General features: G+C 33.5%; 1 protein-coding gene and 1 long non-coding RNA gene across 2 annotated transcripts; one reads left to right on the top strand and one right to left on the bottom strand.

Moving 5' to 3' along the window:
- Window positions 1-539: 539 nt before the first annotated feature.
- On the bottom strand, window positions 540-1874 carry LOC139497633 (uncharacterized). Its single transcript, XM_071285863.1, has one exon. It carries the CDS (start codon window positions 1872-1874, stop codon window positions 540-542), a length of 1335 nt encoding a protein of 444 aa, XP_071141964.1.
- A 5847-nt stretch (window positions 1875-7721) lies between these two features.
- On the top strand, window positions 7722-18711 carry LOC139498510 (uncharacterized). The gene is made up of 2 exons (XR_011657951.1): window positions 7722-8119; window positions 17657-18711. It is a non-coding gene; the product is annotated as an uncharacterized lncRNA (long non-coding RNA).
- Window positions 18712-19997: the final 1286 nt, after the last annotated feature.

The raw sequence follows: 19997 nt of genomic DNA, 5'->3' as shown, positions 1-19997 counted from the left end.
GTGTATCTGTAAGTAATCGTCACCTCAAAAGAAAGGATATCGAAGAAATCTTCATTTCATCGATAATCCAAATAAAATCACCCAATACTGCACATTTAATTTACCATGTCTTCAGTATAATATAAAGTTGAAATTCATCAGTCTTGAAATTTCCTTGAACTCAATTTCTGCAAGAAATATTTACCTCTCCGAGTTTAATTTGGGTTCGTGCTGCTAAGTCTTTTGTTAATTTATTTTTTTGAGTTTTGTAGATAGTGGTTTGCGTTTCCAGTCTTTCCAGTTTTTTCATGGTGTTATCTGTTAAATAATATTTTTTTCTATCTGCTTTGTAAAATGAATCAAATATAAAGATAAAAAAAGAATTTATTACAAAACTCACAGATGATTGATATAATTGCCAAACAACAGTTTCGTTTCTTTTCTTTATATATTTTTTCTCAAATATATACAATTACATATGCTTTACATATATGTTTTGAAAACAAAAATGGTTAGGCGTCTTTTAAGCATCAGCTTCCAAAAAAATGTACTTGAACTCTTTAACATCCTGTCAGTTCTAAAACATAGATTTTCGAATCTCGTCTACAACCGACCAACAGTCTTCCTTTTGAATCAATATCTAAGCTAATAGGAAAGGTAATGTTAATATCGTTTGTCTTGCAACACATGAGAACCACGCCTGCGTTTGATAACACATGAAGAGCATTATTCTTTTCATCCGCCACAATGATATTCCCTGCTGATGTTGTAGCTATGTCCAACGGGTTAAAAAAGTTTTGTTCATTGTTAATTTTTGGATTGCCATCGTATGTCCATTTTAGAGTCTCATTTCTTAAACATACAATTCTGCCTGTAGAAACTGACAATCCATCTACAACTATTATATCATTTTCACTATTGACTGCAATTCTATAAACAAGCGAAAACATCCGTTTATTCTGACTGTCTGTCTCTATTTGTAGACGCTCCTTTCCGTTGTTATCAAGTACAACGACCTGACGTTTACTATGGTTGTACAGAGGAAAGGAGAAGCCATTATCTTTCGTACTGACGATTATGCAACCATCTTTTGCATATACAGCTCGTGGTTGTAGGGGTTCGAAATCGTATAAAACCTTCATTTCATTGCCAACGTTAATGTCCTTTAAGGAAAACAGTCGAGTATCAGCATACCTTGTAAATAGCAAGCTTCCAGCTGACGACATTGCAAAGTCATACACTGCTTTATTTTTGTATTCATATTTCAAAGACAGTGTTGAATCTATTTCGATTTCATATAACCGCAAATGCTTTTTAAAACCACTTAAACTTACCCAAATAGAAGCTTCTCCATGCATAATATGTCTGTTGAAGAAAGGACATTCGGTGTCGAATGTACTTACGAGTTTTAGCACATCTTTTGACTGACATGAAAGCTTCAATTCTTGTAGAGATCCAAATAAAAATGTCATGGCTCTAGGGTTTATATTAACGGATCCATGATTGCGCAAATATTGAAGGCGTTCGTCATATGTAGTTTCCATGTCCGCTACATCATGTCCCTTGTGAGAGCTTGTCAAACATTTTGGACAGACAAGTTTCTCGCATGTCACACAATGAACACAGCAGAATTGCTTTCCGTGTTCCTTGCATGGAATGTGTCCTAAATCTACGGTTAGCTGATTTGAAGAACCGGAAAACTTTGCATCGTTAATATCTAAAATTGTGTGACTTATGACTGTTTTCACTATTGCATGAACATTTACTTTGCATTTGTCGCACATAAATATTTCACAATCAAGGCATTTCCATTTCAACGAAGGACTCTTGCATAACTGACAAGTTTGTATAACTTGTGCTTTACGTATAACACTGTTAGTCAGGGCATCGGCCATTTTGTTCGTTCGATGACTCTATTAGAAATGTATCCACACTTCGGTACTGAAGTATATGTAACTATTATTCACCAAATGAAAAAAATATCCATACACAAATTATAACAATATGTAGAAATTTTGAATATTGATTTAGACTCATAAAACTCTATGTAGAAAATAGGCGGTTATAAAGAAATTAGATATACCTTATTTTTAGATCGACTGGTTGTCAATGTCAACAACATATACAAATTACCAATATAAACATGCATGAACAAAAGGGGTGGGGGCGGGGAAAGAAGACCTGATACTTTTGAATATCACTTATCACGAGATTCACAAATCAATGCACATGGACAATATATCTCTAACGGTACATGCCACAACATAATATTTAAAATAAAAGCGTACAATGGATTCCAAACAATGATGCACTGTAGAATTAAATGCATACGTATTCAACCATGGAAGAAACTTTTGCATTCATGTTATGTAATACTACTGAAAAGTTAAATATTTTATCTTAAATAGTAGATAAATTTAGAATATAAAGAGTTAAACTGGTTAAATTGTATTTAATCTTATAAGTGGAATAAAATAAAACATCTACAATTGTAATAAGATATAATTTTAGAATTTAAATTACAAAATGTATTAAATATAGCATGCTTTTAAAGTAATAAGTGTAATTGAATGCAACTAGAAGGATGATTTCAACTTCCCAATTGTGAATTTTCCATTTCTATGTAAAGGCATTCAAACAGCGCATGAATATTGAGCTATATCTCTCACTTGAAACGATATTCCATTCCGGCGTTAAAAAAATGTTCATGACATATAGTTTGCAAATTTGTTGATGTAATAGTGTAAGATAATCCGTTGTTGTGTGATGCCTCATCATTTTGATAGCTAATCAACGTATTTAATGGGATAAACACGACGGGTGTCACATATGGATCAGAGTCTACTAACCGTTCTGGAGCACATGAAATAAATAAAGCCCTGGTTTTATCACTGCTACTTTTCCATAGGTACTTTTTCTGTACTAAAACCTGTAGTACTGGAAATTTACTTTTACTATTTAGTACTATTTCTTGGCCTTAAAATTATTGTAATATTTATGTACCTGTATTTTGAATTACTTAATTTGTACTTAACATTTTGGTACAGAAATAAAACAAACAGTGATCACAATATTCCACTTTTCAAAATCATAACTTTAAGAGCTGAAAGTGTAACGGTGTAACCAAAAATATGTAGTACTAAAACTTCAAGTACAAATCAAGTACTATAAAATACAGGTATCTAAATATTACAATAGTTTTAAAGTAACAAAATAGTACTAAATATTAAAAGTAGATTTCCAGTGCGCCGATTTTTCGGTACAGAATAGTACCTGTGCAAAAGTAGCTGTGTAGGTGTAATTCATGTTGCTGGTCTTTAAATTTTTTGCTAAGGTTATTTCTGATTTATGAGTTTGAATATCCCTTAGGTATATTTACCTCTCTCTTAAGTGTTTTAAATTAAAAATACGTGGACTAAAGTGTAATACCGCTATCTCTTACCGGTATATGATACAAGTACACACCCGTGATATCGCGGGTCCGTGACTGAATTAAAGTATATAACTATGCCTAAGCCTTATTTTAGTAATTGGTATTGTCATCTGATAACGTCATGTCGATTATAAGATACACAGTTTTCTCTGCTTTCAAATCTTTCTGTTTGAACCCGTCGACCTGGAACTTATCAATTATTGGAAATATTAATTATTTGGAAAACAAAAGGTCCAGGCTATCCAGGAATGAGGTATTTTTTAATCAACAGCATTGTCCTATATTAGTTATCTTAGAAAGTCTTGCTGATTGCTGAATAAAGCTACAATAGGGAACAATTTGACAATGATTGAATTTAGTAGTGTCAGCCCTTTGATTATGACCCATGTATATAGCAAAATCCTAAATACACCGTTTGGTGGTGCGCCTGTCAAATGCGGAACGTACAGATAAGGTAATAGCTAACAGGTGAATATACTATTGGTATCGGTATCGGATTAGACCCGGAACTTGTTAATTATTGGCAATATTAATTATGTGGAAAACACAAGGGTCTGGAGTGGTGTAATTTTTAATCTACACCATTGTCCTATATTAGTTATATAGAGTTGAATTCTTTGATTTGTCGTTTTCACCCGATGACGGCTGACAAATTGGACCTCGTAATTTTAGTATTATAGATAACAATGTGAATGACTTTCTCCTATATACACACATTTCTATCTTCTTTTCTGAAATTATTCATATTTTACCCAATTCATACGTGACAGGATTATTATCCGAGTTACTGGTGTTATTGAACATGATTTAAAATTCCTCAATACTATATTCATTGTGTGTGTCAATATGTACGAACCCGAGGATAGAAATATCTAAACGTCCCTGCCCGGTTACACGTTATAGTATGTTTCAGGGATTAATCTTGATTATTCGAAATTTGCCATAGAGCTATTGAATAACATAACGAACTGACATGTTCTTATAACAAGCTGCAGTTCATAAAAGTCATATCCATATTAAATTATCGTACTGTTACATTTGAAACTTTTTTTTACTTGAATTGAATGATCGATAAAAATAAATTGATTGAATTGTAACGATCGTTAATTGTTTTCTTTCTATGTAACGTTCAGCGACAAGTATTACACATCGATGACCACTTAGATATTCAACTGATTCAACAGACAATTAAATTAAGATAAAGTTAAAATGCAATATAATTTTATTTGGAATCGTTTTATACTTGTGTCGTGGAACTTATAATCTGTATGTACATATATACATATTGCATTATTGTGTAAAACGGGTAGATTTGGGTTTTTTTTAAAACGGAAAATGCATTTTGATTGTTTCATTTACTATTTGATGGTAATGTGTTTTATCGTTCTAGAAATGGAAAACAAGAACAGCGTTCTAATGCTTCAACTGTGTCGAGGAGTCTGATCTAGCGTATGGTATGCTTGGTCACACAGAAAAAAACACCACCATAGCTACCTTTCCATCAGAAATTAAAGGAGTGAAAATTGACAATGTATTTTTATGAGGTGTACGCTTATTGTAGACACATTTTTTTTTTATTATCACAGAAAGATAGTAGTTACCTTAAAGATTATTTATTGCAATGTTTTTTAATACATTAAATAGCTCTTGAAGATTATCATCAGCTCAACAGTCAGTACTGAAATGATTTATAACAAACCTTTCTAAAATTGTTCACTTCAACGAGGGACTAAGGAATAGTCCGGAAGTACGTCCGTTTAGCTGTGCGGGAAATGTGAACACAGCCACGTCCAGTCACATTTGTGCGTGCAGAGAGATAAACACTCTTTCTGCACGTTAAAAAAAAGATTTGATATGATTTCCAACAAGACAACTCTCCACAAGAGACCAGCATGACACAGACATTAACAACTATAGGTCACCATACGGCCTTCCACAATGAACAAAGCCCATACCGCATAGTCAGCTATTAAAGGTCCCGAAATGACAATGTAAAACAATGCAAACGAGAAACCTTACAAAAATGAACGAAGAACAAAGATGTTACACATAAACCAACGACATGCACTGAATTACAGGCTCCTGACTCTGGACAGGCACATACATACATAATATGGCGGGATTAAACATGTCAGGGAGACAGATTTGTAAAAGCAAATTGCTTGTTTCTGAATCCTTAATATTATTTCATTGTATAATATGTTTAATGTTGATTTATCTGAATAAATATTGTTTAAACTAAACATGTTAGCGGGATCGCAACCCTTTCCTCAACATGGGACAGTGGTATAACAGTACAACATTAGAACGAACTATAAAACCCAGTTGAAAAAGGCTTAACTCATCAGATAAACAAACATACAAGTGGACGTGGCCGGGTAAGTGTATTGCAAGAACTATTTCGAGGTTCGGCCACACTGTCCCTCGATGTATCCTACAATATAATATATTTCCTATCGGTAAAAACATTTAAATTGAAGGAAATATCTAATAAAATGCGGTTACCAACTTACAAACTATTCGAATCGATTATATATAGTTATATAAAAGTACGTCTGAGTCAGTGACAACTCTACAACAGAGAGCCGTGGTGTAGTGGTTAGTGCATCGAACTAATAACACAAAGGTTCCTGGTTCGATTCCCGTTTGGGATGGAAATTTCAGGGACTCAAATGTTCGGCTCTCCCTTGACACCATTTGCGAGTATGGTCTTGAGGAAACGATGATAGTCCGTCGGAAGGGGACGATAAATGGCTGACCCGTGTTAAGAGAGAGCCATATTTCTTGCACGTTAAAGACACCCTTGTATAGATTTCGAAAAAGAGTAGGCTAATGCCGCTATAAGGCAGCACTCGCACCCGCAATCAATTTATGTAATGTTTTATTGAATATCAAGAAATTGGTGTGCTACATTTTTCGTCGATGTGTTTAATATATATCAGTTATAATAAAATAAGAGAGGTTCGATTCCCAGTGAAGGCAAATAACAAATACACAGCTAACAAATTACAAAAACAAAGGTAAGTTTTCCATGTATAAGTTAGTACCTGTATTTCAAAAGCGCGGTTATATTAACATCTGAACTGAAAAAAATAATATCATTATTGTTTAGGGACCAGCTGAATCACGCACCTGGTGAAGGATTTGTTTCGCTGTGTTAAGGACCCTTTAGTGGCCTTGGTTTGTTTTCTGATTTATGGTACTGATCTCATCTGTTTTCTAATCTGTGATATGAGGCATTATCAGTGACTTAAGTGAGAGATCTGATCGCACACGAATGAAATTATTTTAGTATTGGCAAAGAATTCAATAGGTGCTTTCCTAAATTAAAACTATGCATCACTCAGGTAGCAACTTTTAAACTTTAAAAAAAGGTAGGGAAGGTGGGGGTTTAATTCTTCGTGTCCACGTCAGATTTTTTTTCTCGCGCAATATCACGTGATGTATTTAAAATAAAACACTTTTTCGACGCTAACAATCCTTTTTTTTTACATTTAACACTGTGAGGAATGAGGAAATCTGGATTCAAACTAATTTTTGGAATCTTCCGAATTTAAGATTTGTTTGCATTAAAAATTCGCAGGCGGAAGATAGGTCCGCTGCTGTATGCTCTGAGGTAATCGGTGCCCTCAGGTAATCGTGGCAATAGTGCCCATATGCGTAGTAATAACATGATCTAAAAATAGAATAAACTAAAAATACATTATTGTACTTTTTATTTCGACTGACAGTACATGTGCGAAAAATAGGAGAAAACAGGAACACATACAACTTTTCACATTAAGTAACGACAAATAATTCACGATAAAAATCCAAATATTTGGTTAATTTGTGATCATTGTAACGTGAACAGTTTTTTATTTAGTTTAGTGAAACATAAATGACTTATAATATTAAAAAGAAAACACGTTCTGAATGACGATTTACACTTTTATAATAATAGTTGTCCTCACCCTACACGTACATACGAAATGAATTATCGGTGAATACAAATAATAAAATCACCTGGCAAGTTTGATGACATCTTTGGTATTTAGTCACATTAAAATTTGGTTTTAAGATCTATCTAAATAAGAACTACATTTTCGTGCGAATTTAATCAATGACGCATTACCACGATTACCTGAGGGCACCGATTACCTCAGGGCATACATCAGCCGACCTATCTTCCACCTGCTAAAAATTCCGGGAACTACCATTTGATTTTTATAAGGAGGGTGTACTAGGATGACAAATGTTGTCCTGCACGTATTTTTCAATTGTAATATGTATCCTGCCCTTTTTCTTTAGCACTCTATTTGGTCATCCTGCCTTTTTTGTTAGCTCAAAAGTCCTGTCGTCTTTTTTTTTAAATTCATCCTAACCCTCCATCCCCCTAACAATCAAATACTAGCTTTTTTATCTGGATAGGTCGATGCTTGATACGTTCGTGTGAAAAAATGATAGTCACATATATACCAGTGATCTTGTAAATCTTCCAGATAATAACTTTAAATTTGTTAAGAAAATCAAAACGTAAAATGAACAAAACAGACGAGCGAAAATGCATATTAACATTGTTGGTCCTCTACCAAACAAATCAAACACACCTTTTTACCTGCATGCTTTTTAGTTTATATCAAATTAAATCTCTTCATTTCGGTATTCCTATACTCCGTCGTTGGAACCTGTGAATGGGTGCATCGGCCTTGAGTTAAATATATATAGGTTTGTCTTTTTTATTTTTTAGTTTTAAGGTGATATTGTCGAAAATGATATGCTTAGTGCACTTGTGTTGATTCAATGCTTAAGGGAGCTACCATTTGATTTTTCTGGGGGGAAAAGGGGGGGGTTGGGGGGGGGGGGGGGGGGGGGGGCTAGGAATAAAAAAAATGTCCTGCCTTTTTTTTAAAGTTTTAATCTCTGTCCTGCCTTTTTATTTTTCAGTCTATTCGGTCCTGCCTTTTTTTCCCTAGCTTATCCTGTCTTTTTTACAACAATTGTCATCCTGCCATTTTTTTTGCCAAGTTACTCATTCTGCCTTTTTTTTTAACTCAAAATCCTGTCCTGCCTTTTTTCAAATTTCATCCTAGCCCCCAAAATAAAAATCAAATGGTAGATCCCTTTAAAGGATTTATATGTACCCTTCTGTTGATTCAATGCTAAACATATGGAAATTTTATAGAAAATTCACAGCCTTTATTCTTGTACTCTTATATTTGGCAGTTTGATGACTGATAGATATAGGATTATTGCATGCAGTGCTAGTATTGATTTCCTTAAACAAGATTATTAATGTAATTATTGGTTAAAACAAATAAAAATATGGACCAAATCAAGTACACCATTTAGGGTGCGCTCGACTTTAGTGACTCTGCACGAGGTATTTTGGAATTTACAGGTTGGTTAGAACTTTTTATAAAAAAAAACCCACTAGCACATCATAGAAAAGCAAGTGAGTAATTATATATGTTTCAAATTTTATAACATAAATCTCTGTATTAAAGGCTGTGTATTTTCTATAAAAATCTTGGTTTATTAGCCACAAAGTACTCTTTTTCTATAAAATGCAATGAAACACAATGGCCTGTCTCAACTATTCATTATATCTAGTTTTGATACAATTGATGTAGAAAATTCGTACAAAAATGGAAACAGAAGGGGTCTTATTAAACCTTAAAGAAACTATCCAGTCTTTCTCCTTACCTTGTACTCGCATATTTGGCAATTCTGTGATTGATAGATAGAGAATTATTGCATGCAGTGCTAGCAAAGATTTTCTTGATACAAGTTTATAAATATAAATATTGGTTAAACAAATTTAAATATCAAGGACCAATTAAAGTACACATTCTCGGGTGCGCTCGACTTTAGCGAGTCAGCACATGGTATTTTAAATTTAAAGGTGGTTTATGACTTTTTGATAACAAAAAATGCTAGCACATCATAGAAAAACAAGTATGTATTCAATTTTTAAAATTTTATAACAAGCATATTTTTTATGAAGTCTGTGTATTTTATACAAAATCCCCATTTTCTATTAAATGGAATGAGACATCAAATAATAAAGCTATGCACGAAGTTTCCTCTGGGTATATGTTCAAAATGGTCCATCTATATTATTCGTTATTTTTGCTGTTTTTATACTATTGCAGTTTGAAAATTTCTTAACCTACATGGCTACAGAAGGGGTCATAAACCTCAATAGTATATTTATACTATTTGTATCTATCATTGTATATATATTTACAGAATGATATTAGAGGGCTCTTACGAACTAAAATTGCTTTAACCTATAGGAAAATCATCCGGAAACAGTAGGCAATAAACTCAGTATATAGTTAGGGACTACATCAAAAGTTCAATGTAGGATAACAAACTTAATTCATATAGTTTTTTCACTAACCCCCCTCTCTTAACTTAATTTGGGAAAAATTGAGTGACCATTAAGGGTATATATAAAATCGATGTCAATAAAACAAAACTTGCATTTTACCCCCACCCCCAATTTAGTTCAATTAAGATTTGTTTATCCTTCATTGATTTTTTTATGTCTCGTATAAAGAGAAAGTTTATATGTCTCGTATAAAGAGAAAGTTTATATGTCTCGTATAAAGAGAAAGTTTATATCGCACGCACACTGATTCCAAAATATTTGTTCATTTATATTTGTACAGCTTTGCAAATTTGATATATCTTTAAAAAATGTCTAGATCTTTAGGTATTGTTAGTTTTCCCCCAACTTTGCGTTTCACACTGCATATGAATGAAAAGTTAAGTTCGAAGCAAAGTATTCATCAGCAGCCTAATATGAGAAAAACAATTATCCTACTAGCACTTTACAGTGGCCAAACACCTTGACTTAAAATTAATTTGGCTCGTTTTATATTTATATAATTTTGACAAAATATTAACTTTGACCCTTTGACAAAAATTTCAAAATTTCAAAAAATAAAAATGAACCACACATGCCTTAATGGGAAAAATTGTCATTGGATACATAGGAGTTACCCTTCCGGAGCACCTGATATCACTCCTAGTTTTTGGTGGGGTTCGTGTTGCTTATTCTTTAGTTTTCTATGTTGTGTCATGTGTACTATTGTTTGTCTGTTTGTCTTTTCAGTTTTAGCCACATGGCGTTGTCAGTTTATTTTCGGTTTATGAGTTTGACTGTCCCTCTGGTATCTTTCGTCCCTCTCTGAAAACACTTGATCATTAAAAAGCTTATCATTTTCTTTACATTAGAGGTGTTACGAAATTAAAGGTGTGTTTACCCGTGGTCAGAACTTTTGGACGAGTTGTACACAATGCAGAACCGACTAAGGACTTATCATATAAAATTATCGAATTCAGTTGGACTTATAGGCGAGCGGGAGAAGGGGACATCAGTTTTGAGTAATGCACTCCCAACTTTTAAACTTTGCGCATCGTATGTACATTATACTATAGAAAATGTGAAACTCTTTTTATAGATTCAATTTCGATATTTTTTGCCGTTTTTTTTTTCTTTTTCGGAGGTTAACATTTCATGAATTTTTGGCAATTGTACATACTACCAGCATAACACCTCGTATCGTTTGGTCGTCAGTTATATGTGAACACGCTTTTGGCGTTAAAAAACTTTCAAAGTGTCAATGGAAGCCTATAGAGACACCGAAAAAAAAAAAAATAACTAGACCGTAAAAAATTGATTGATTGTTGGTTTTTTTTCGCCAAACGACAAATATTTCATGCATTTTTAGCACGAAGTTCAGTAGTCATGGTAGTGTAGTGACGCATTGATATCGTAATTATGAGTTTTCTTTTACATTTGGAGTGCATACTAAAAAAATCATCACCCCTGCGTCGAGTGCCCCACCCGGCATCTCACTCCGCATACACGTACACCTTTCCGATCCTATGATCACAAGCAATGAAATCACAAAATATATATCATAATTTGTTTACTTTAATAAAACAAGAAGAGTGTAGAAAACGCATCACTGAAATTAAATTTTACCTGTTTCAATTGATAATCAATGTTTTGACACTGTCCCTACATTTTAAGTCAAATTTGCCAACCTCAGCGTCGAGTGTATACCTTTTCGTAACATGTCTAATAGAAAATGATTTTCAAAACGTTTGGCTGGTTTTTACAGAGTTATCTCCCCCTGTAGTGTTATGTTCCTACTTTCGGTGTTATTTTAAATGAATAAATGTGACTGAGGAAGATTTGAAGTGTAAACAATATGATATGCATATAATAGAAAGGAGTAGGTCCGGTAAGAACTCATTTTGGCCTCAAATTTCAGTTTCATCTGACGAAAGACTTTGAACACTTTTTAAACACTTAAGTGTCTATTTCACTTGATTCAATTAGTTTATATGAAAGATTTTAACTGAATAAGTCATTAAAAACGATCCGATTGAAGCTCAAATATGAAAAATCTCTCAAATATGCCATAAAACGTCACTTTTCAGATTGTTTTTGTCAAAAATGAAAGTGGCCGCATCCGTGTTCATCCACAACCTTTATATATGTTATGTATTATCAGAAAATAAAACTTACATTGCAATATTAAGGATGAACACGAATGCGGCCACTTTCGTTTTACACGGAAACCGTCTAAAATTTAACTAAAATGATAGAATTTTGAAGATTTCAGTAATTTAGCATGACTTGATGGTGCTACAACCCGATATAAGAGCATTGTATTGTCAAAAACAGCCCATATTTATGTAGCAGAAGCATTCATCTGTCCAATAAATAACTAAAGTTTACATTTTAACAATTTTGTAAAACTGTTATATTTTTGGGCCAAAAAGCTTACCGGACCTAATCCTTTGTTTTCAGTGGCAAATATTTCAAAGATAACATCTTCAAAATTGTAATTAACTTGTCAGAAATTTGATATACATTGGAGAACACTAGTACTGGGCAAATGAAATAGATCGGACAAATAAAGATGGCACACTCTGTTTGTGTCTGTCTCAAATTAGGAGCCCTTAATTCAGTGGTTTTCGTTTACAAATGTCTGTCATTTTTTTTTATTATAAATTATGCCGTTAGTTTCAATGTTAGAATTGTTTCACATTTTTAATGACCGGCCATTCTTTTGCAGGCTATACAGTATTGGCTTTTATCATGGTTTTGTCTGTTTTTTCTGTGACTAATTTCAATCTACTGGTTGTGACAAAATGGCACATTAAATTTTGGTGTGGGTCATACAGTAAATAAACATTATTATACGAATAGAAGCTAAATTAAATGATAAAATAAGATACGCTTTTAGAAAATGCTTTTAGAATTTTTATTGTATGTTTGTTAATTGTTAAGCTCATAAATATCTTCTAGTTCAGTGTCAATTTTATGTGTGTTTGAAAAAGGGCATTGGTGACATAGAAATATGAAAAAGGGGAGGTAATCAATTGTTTGACCCATTTAAAATTGGCCAGTGAATTTTATTCTGAAATAAGCAACTTTATTGTTCTTCTAGAATTAAAGTATCTTGAAAGGTTCACGATACGTTTTTTCCGGATAAAATCAAAATAGAAAAATTCCATGTTTATTCCTTCAGAGGTACCTCTCCTAAAATGACAATTTGAAAACAAGACAAATCAAGCAAAAAATCATCAGCATTTAATTTTAAATTTTGAAATGCTAATATTTATAATATAAGTTGAAATCTTATTAATTTGCTTTTTATATGAAAATTCGCATTAGTTATAACAGTATAACTTGATTGAAAATCTGGACCAATGTTTCTTTGTTTTTTACAATCCAAGATGGCGAAGGAAGCACAATCATCCTATTAAATATTTAACAGTTTAACCTTTAAAAGTAGTATATAAGCAGCCGGGGAATTTATTAAAAATTTGTACGACCACGGAAAATAATTAAATTGGATTAAAAAAAATACAGACAGTCTATCCTCTCTGTCTTTAATAATTATAATATCATATATTTTTAAACCACCCACTTTCGCTTCTTTTCTAACAAATGAGGCTTTATATTTGAGGTTTGCATGCTTATATTTATGTAAAATGCATCTTCCATAGATTTCATTTCCAATAGTTATAATAGTATAATATATTATCTTTTTGTTGTCATCATATGATGGCAACAATTTGCAATTATTTTATATAAGATATTGCAAAAAATAGGGATGAAAATGTCAGAAAAGGCTCCACAATCTCGAATCATTCTAACATGTTGAGAGAAACTTCAAAAAGCAAAAACTATGAACAAGACCATATTTAAAAATAAGTCATCATGATCAAAACTATAACTCGACTCCATAATGAAAGTTTTGCCCCTTAATGACGTTTTTTTTAAACCATTTTGGCATGTTTGCCTACTATCTTGAAACTGTAAAACTTTGATAGAAAGTTTGAAAACCAAAAATGTTCTAGAGAAAGTCTACAGAGAAGTGAAAGGGTTGAGATCCTCAGTCGTTTCTTTTTGTTTGTTTGAGTAATTGCCCTTTAATGACAGGTGTCCCATTTTCTGCATGTTTGTCTTTTACCATTAAAACTTTAGTATACACCGAAACGTTATATAGCAAAAACAATCAGCATAACAAGACATACAAATAACTCCTTGTTCGAAGAAATCGTTAGTTTTTATGCCCCACCTACGATAGTAGAGTGGCATTATGTTTTCTGGTCTGTGCGTCCGTTCGTCCGTCCGTCCGTTCGTTCGTCCGTCTGTCCCGCTTCAGGTTAAAGTTTTTGGTCAAGGTAGTTTTTGATGAAGTTGAAGTACAATCGACTTCAAACTTAGTATACATGTTGCTTATGATATGATCTTTTTAATTTTAATGCCAAATTAGAGGGTTTACCCCAATTTCACGGTCCACTGAACATAGAAAATGATAGTGCGAGAGGGGCATTCGTGTACTGGGAACACATTCTTGTTGTACGTTAACATATTAGTACTATCTTGAAAAAGGTAGTAGATAGAAACTTCAAAAACAAAAATGATCAACAAGAGAAGATATTTAAGTTTTATTGGAGTAACTCGCGTTGAGGTTCCTTTAGCTCGATCTTACGATGTTTATATTTCACAAATTATTTTGCCTGTGTAAGTAGTGGCGTTTGGATTACCAAATTATTCATTAGATATAAAGAATCTGGAAGTTTGGTTGTGCCTGTAGAAAACCTATTTAAAAGAGGATTGATAGCGAATCTAAATTTTATCGAAGATGTTTTTAACAGAGCCCGTAAATTTATAAACGATCGGGTAAACTTACCGCTCTGGCCTTGAGATAAACTTATTATAAATGGTTATCGATACAGCACTGTAATTATACAATTAGATCTTTCAACAATGTTTTTTTTATTGGTATAGATATTCATTTTGTTATCATTAAATTACAATCAAATTAGTAACCCGAATAATTCAGTCGTTATATTCCGCTGATCTACGAAGGCTACATTAACGCCTGAACGTCTTCCTCGATAAAAACCGTCAACCGGAAAATTCACACCGCTATGCAATATATGGGAATTTTTTACTAAGTTGACAGCTAAAGAAGGAGGAGTTCCGGATGTTAATTGATGTTAAATGATGTAAACTGATGTTAATTGATGTTAATTAATTATTATCGGATTTGTGTTAATTGAACACACGTGTTTGGTAAGACAATTACAAGACAGTTGCGCAGACAGCAAAAAGTAAAATTATAAAAATACTGAACTCATAGAAAATTCAAAACGGAAATATCAATTGGCAAAATCAAAAACTCAAACAAATCGAACGAATGGATAAACACTGTCATATTCCTGACTTGGTACAGTCATGCTCTAATGTAGAAAATAGTGGACTAAACCTGTTTTTTTTCTCTCTAGCTTAACCTCTCACTTGTATGACAGACGTATAAAATTCCAATGTTTTCTCAGGGGATCGGGATAGAGATATGGATAATAATAGGCTGGTATTTTGGTTGTCTGCAATTATGTTGTTAATTAAAATGATAATATCAATATCAAAAAAATAAATAAAAACGGCATAATGTAGAACAAAATAACAAAAATACTGGGGAAAATTCTATACGGAAAGTCCCTAAAGACTCGGTCACACCTTAACGGATAACTCGACCGGATGCCGAATGGATAACTTTTTTTTCAATCCTTTCATGTCCGTTAGACGTCCGTTCTTATCCGTTAGAGGTTCGTCCATATCCGTTTCATGTCCGTTTAGCGTACGTTTTATCCGTCGACGTCCGTTCTGTTCGTTGGAAAATGTTGAGCATGTTCAAAACTTTGAACAGAAGTCCAACGGATGAAGTGTCCGTTGAACGTCCGGATGTCGTCCGTTTTATACGGTACTCGTCTGTTTCGTTTCCGTTTTGTATCCGTCACTTGTCCGTTATACATCCGTTATACATCCGTTGGAGGTCTGGTAGACAAATTCACCAACGGACTTCTACCGGACATTTAACGGATAAAACGGATGTTAAACGAGTGTGAAACGGACTTCTACCGGACGTATAACGGATAAAACGGATGATGAACGGATCTGAAACGGATAAATGCCAATTGAAAATTTCGCGTCAGAAATGCCAATCATTGGTATGTCATTTTTAACCGGATTTTTGTGACAAAAATGTCGGTTATTGATTTGGGGATGTACGGCGGGCGGGCGGGTGGCAATCAAATGTTGTCTGTGCATTAACTCATGAACCGTTCAACCAAAGCTTTTAAAATTTTAATATGTTGTTACTGACAACTAAATGAAGGTCAAGTTCAATAATTGCGATTTTGACTTTTACCGTTCAGGAGTTATGGTTCTTGAAAGATTGAAAAATGGAGTTTCCAGTCGTGTCCGTGCATTTACGCATGAACTGTTCTACCTAAGCTTCCCAAATTTTAATATGTTGTTACTGATGACAAAATGGAGGTCAAGTTCAATAATGACGATTTTGACTTTTACCGTTCAGGAGTTATGGTTCTTGAAAGATTGAAAAATGGTGTTTCCAGTCGTGTCCGTGCATTTACGCATGAACTGTTTTACCAAAGGTTCCCAAATTTTAATATGTTGTTACTGATGACAAAATAGTGGTCAAGTTCAATAATGACGATTTTGACTTTTACCGTTCAGGAGTTATGGTTCTTGAAAGATTGAAAAATGGTGTTTCCAGTCGTGTCCGTGCATTTTCTCATGAACCATTCAACCAAAGCTTTTGAATTTTTTATATGTTGTTACTGATGGCAAATTAGAGGTCAAGTTCAATAATGACGATTTTGACTTTTACCGTTCAGGAGTTATAGTTCTTGAAAGATTGTGAAATGGCGTTTCCATTCACGTTGTTGCATTTACTCATGAACCATTCAATCTAAGCTTTTCAAATTTTAAGATGTTGATACTGATGACAAAATGGAGGTCAAATTTGATATTGACGATTTTCAATTTTCACCATTCATCAGTAATGGTTCTTGTGATATTACCAGGACACAAATAAATATTAATAAATCCGGTTTGCTGTCGTTGTGAGAGCCTCTTGTCTTGAGTGCATGAATTCTTATTATTCTGAATCGATCTTAGAGTAAGGACACGTCTCCACTATCAGGCAGTTCTTATTCAGGCCAGACACTACTATTTGGTGGCATTTTGAAGAACAAACCAAAACCAGTTACAGAAACTTTTTGAATATTTATGCAATTTACATGTATTATTATTGTCGCCTTTAATTTTTCCGTTGCGCGTCCGTTTTATGCAGTAGTCGTCCATTGGCTGTACGTTCGACATCCGTTCTGTCCGGTACGTTTCCGTTTCTCGTACGTTGCATATCCGGTGTGTGTCCGTTATGCATGCGTTACGCGTCCGTTTTATTTGGTCACCCAACGGACTCCCAACGAATGACAATTTTGTCAACGGACTACTTTTATTTTCATCCGTAGGCGTCCGTTCGAGTTTTCCAGTAAGTTGTGATCACAGCTTTAAGCAAATGGCAAAATCAAAAGCTCAAACATATCAAACGAATGGATATTGACTGTAATATCCCTGACTGGCTAATTTTGTAGGCAATTTGATAAATATGCCAGCTGAAGGACGTCTCCGGGTGCGGAAATTTCTCGCTGCATTGAAGACCTGTTGGTGACCTTCTGCTGTTCTCTGTTCTATGGTCGGGTGTTGTCTCTTTGACACATTCCCAATTTCCATTCTCAATTTTATTTATTGACACATTCTCAATAAATATTATATATTGTCAATGTGTTTGTGTTATTTGGAAAGTGCTAACATATTTTCAGATGTTTTTAAAACTGATTTTATTTTCATTTTAGGAAACAATAACAGTTTAACGAAGATATGCTCGACTTTGGACCCCGCAGTTTTCGTTCAGTTATCTAAACAACAACATATACACACAGATCAATCATCAGACAAAGTCATTATTCCAGAGCGTGTTTAACGAATATATTTTACAATTTCAATTTTAAGGAAGTTCCGTGGTGTTTTAACGGTTAAAATGGTTTAATCATGGATGCCATTTCATGAAGCAACATCATGAAGTCATTGAAACCAACAAGAAACATTTTATTTAAGTTTTGTTTTGTCATGGGGTTTATTTTTCTACTTGTTTGTTATCTTGATTATTTTAACACTGAAATGGTACAATTACCAAGTGTTGTTTTCTCCAAAAAGGTTCAATTACCACGTGTAATATGGATGTTTTGGGATAAAGGTTGGGAAAAAGCTCCAAAACTCCAACGCGATTGTTTGAAATCGTGGAGGGAATTAAATCCAGAATTTAAAATCGTTGCAATAGACATGAAACAAGCTGAAACTGTCATCAATCGTAAAAAGCATTATACCGATGAAGCTTGGAACAATGCTATTATTCAAGCAAAATCCGACATCATCCGAATTGAAATTCTTGCACAGCTTGGAGGAATTTGGGCTGATGCAACTGTCCGCTGCAATGATCCACTTGCGTCATGGATTGGTAGTGCAGTTGAACCGACTGCAGTTACTCAAAACACAAAACCACATATATCCAGCTGGTTCATAGCATCCACGAATTCATCTTACATTATATCTAAGTGGAGAAATCAGGTTCGAAAAATGTGGTCTACTAAACCGTACCCACCTGAGGTCCATGGATATTTTTGGGCACATCGTATATTCCGGGACCTAACTCGTATTGATCAAGAATTCTATAATCAGTACAAAAATATGCCATTAATGGATGCTGTTGGACCTCATTGCTTTCAAAACCTTACATCTCACATGAATAAAATGACAACCAGTCAATGTCAACATCGATTTAAAAGTTTTTACAAATAAGAAAAATATATCAAAATCCTTCAAACATTATGAATAAAAAATAACAAAAGGGTATGATATATGAGTTTTTTTGGGCCATGTCATTAATGTTGTATTTTAGGTATTTTTTGGCAACTATGTATTTTCCTGCACTCTTAAACATAAAAAAAGTGCACACACTGAGATGTCTCGACTGATTTTTTCATCATTCAATTTATGTCGAAAGTTGAAATATGAAGGGTTTACTACAAGTATCTTGATGAACATTTTTAAGCAGCCAAATTTGCTCTAAATGATTCAGCTCCAGTGAAAAAAGTCTCTAAACTGCATTTTAGACCTATTTTATGTTTTCAGCCATAGTGGTCATGTTTGGTTAGCAAGCGATGTCATCATACACATCTGCTTAACTAAATATTACCCTAATGATGATTATGGCCATGTTTGATTTAATTTGTCTCCGTTGTTTCAGAGGAGAAGATTTTTGTAAAACATTTCAATTATTTACGTAAAAATGGTTAAACAATGGCTATACAGGGCAATAACTCCATCGATAGTTTTGATCATATTGACATATTTATAGATATTACTATGAACATTGTTGTTTTCAGTTTTTTTTCTATCTATAATAATACATGTAGTATTCAAGATTGAATAGAGAACTGCAAAATTTTGATATTCTGATTCGTCTTTAATTTTCAGGATGGACAACCTTTAAGTTAACCTGATAAACATTGTTACCATCCTGTAATATTTGCGCAAAATGCTTTAGTTTCATATATATATATATATTGCATTTACCCCTATATTAAGTTTTTAGCCATGTCGGCCATTTTGATTGATAAGCCGGTCATTTGACATTTTTCGTAAACTAAATACCCTCATGATGATTGTGGCCAAGTTTTGTTAAATCTGACTCTGTAAATTCAGAGAAGAAAATTTTTGTAAAAATTCACTGACGACGGAAGACAGACGACTACGACGACGGACACTGAAAGATAAGCTCATTTGGTTTATGACAAGTTATTTAAGTTAGCCTGAGGGATTAAATGATCAACAAAGGTTAAAATGGGGCCATTCACATGTCACTTAAGGATAACCGTCAATTAAAATATTGAACTATAATTGCGGAATAAATTCTTATGAAATACAAGTACACACCCGTGATATCGCGGGTCCGTGACTGAATTAAAGTATATAACTATGCCTAAGCCTTATTTTAGTAATTGGTATTGTCATCTTATAAGTCATGTCGATTATAAGATACACAGTTTTCTCTTCTTTCAAATCTTTCTGTTTGAACCCGTCGACCTGGAACTTATCAGTTATTGGAAATATTAATTATTTGGAAAACAAAAGGTC

The sequence above is a fragment of the Mytilus edulis genome, chromosome 12, assembly GCF_963676685.1.
Source record: "Mytilus edulis chromosome 12, xbMytEdul2.2, whole genome shotgun sequence".
Lineage (NCBI taxonomy): Eukaryota > Metazoa > Mollusca > Bivalvia > Mytilida > Mytilidae > Mytilus > Mytilus edulis.
This window is presented reverse-complemented; position numbering and strand designations above follow the sequence as displayed.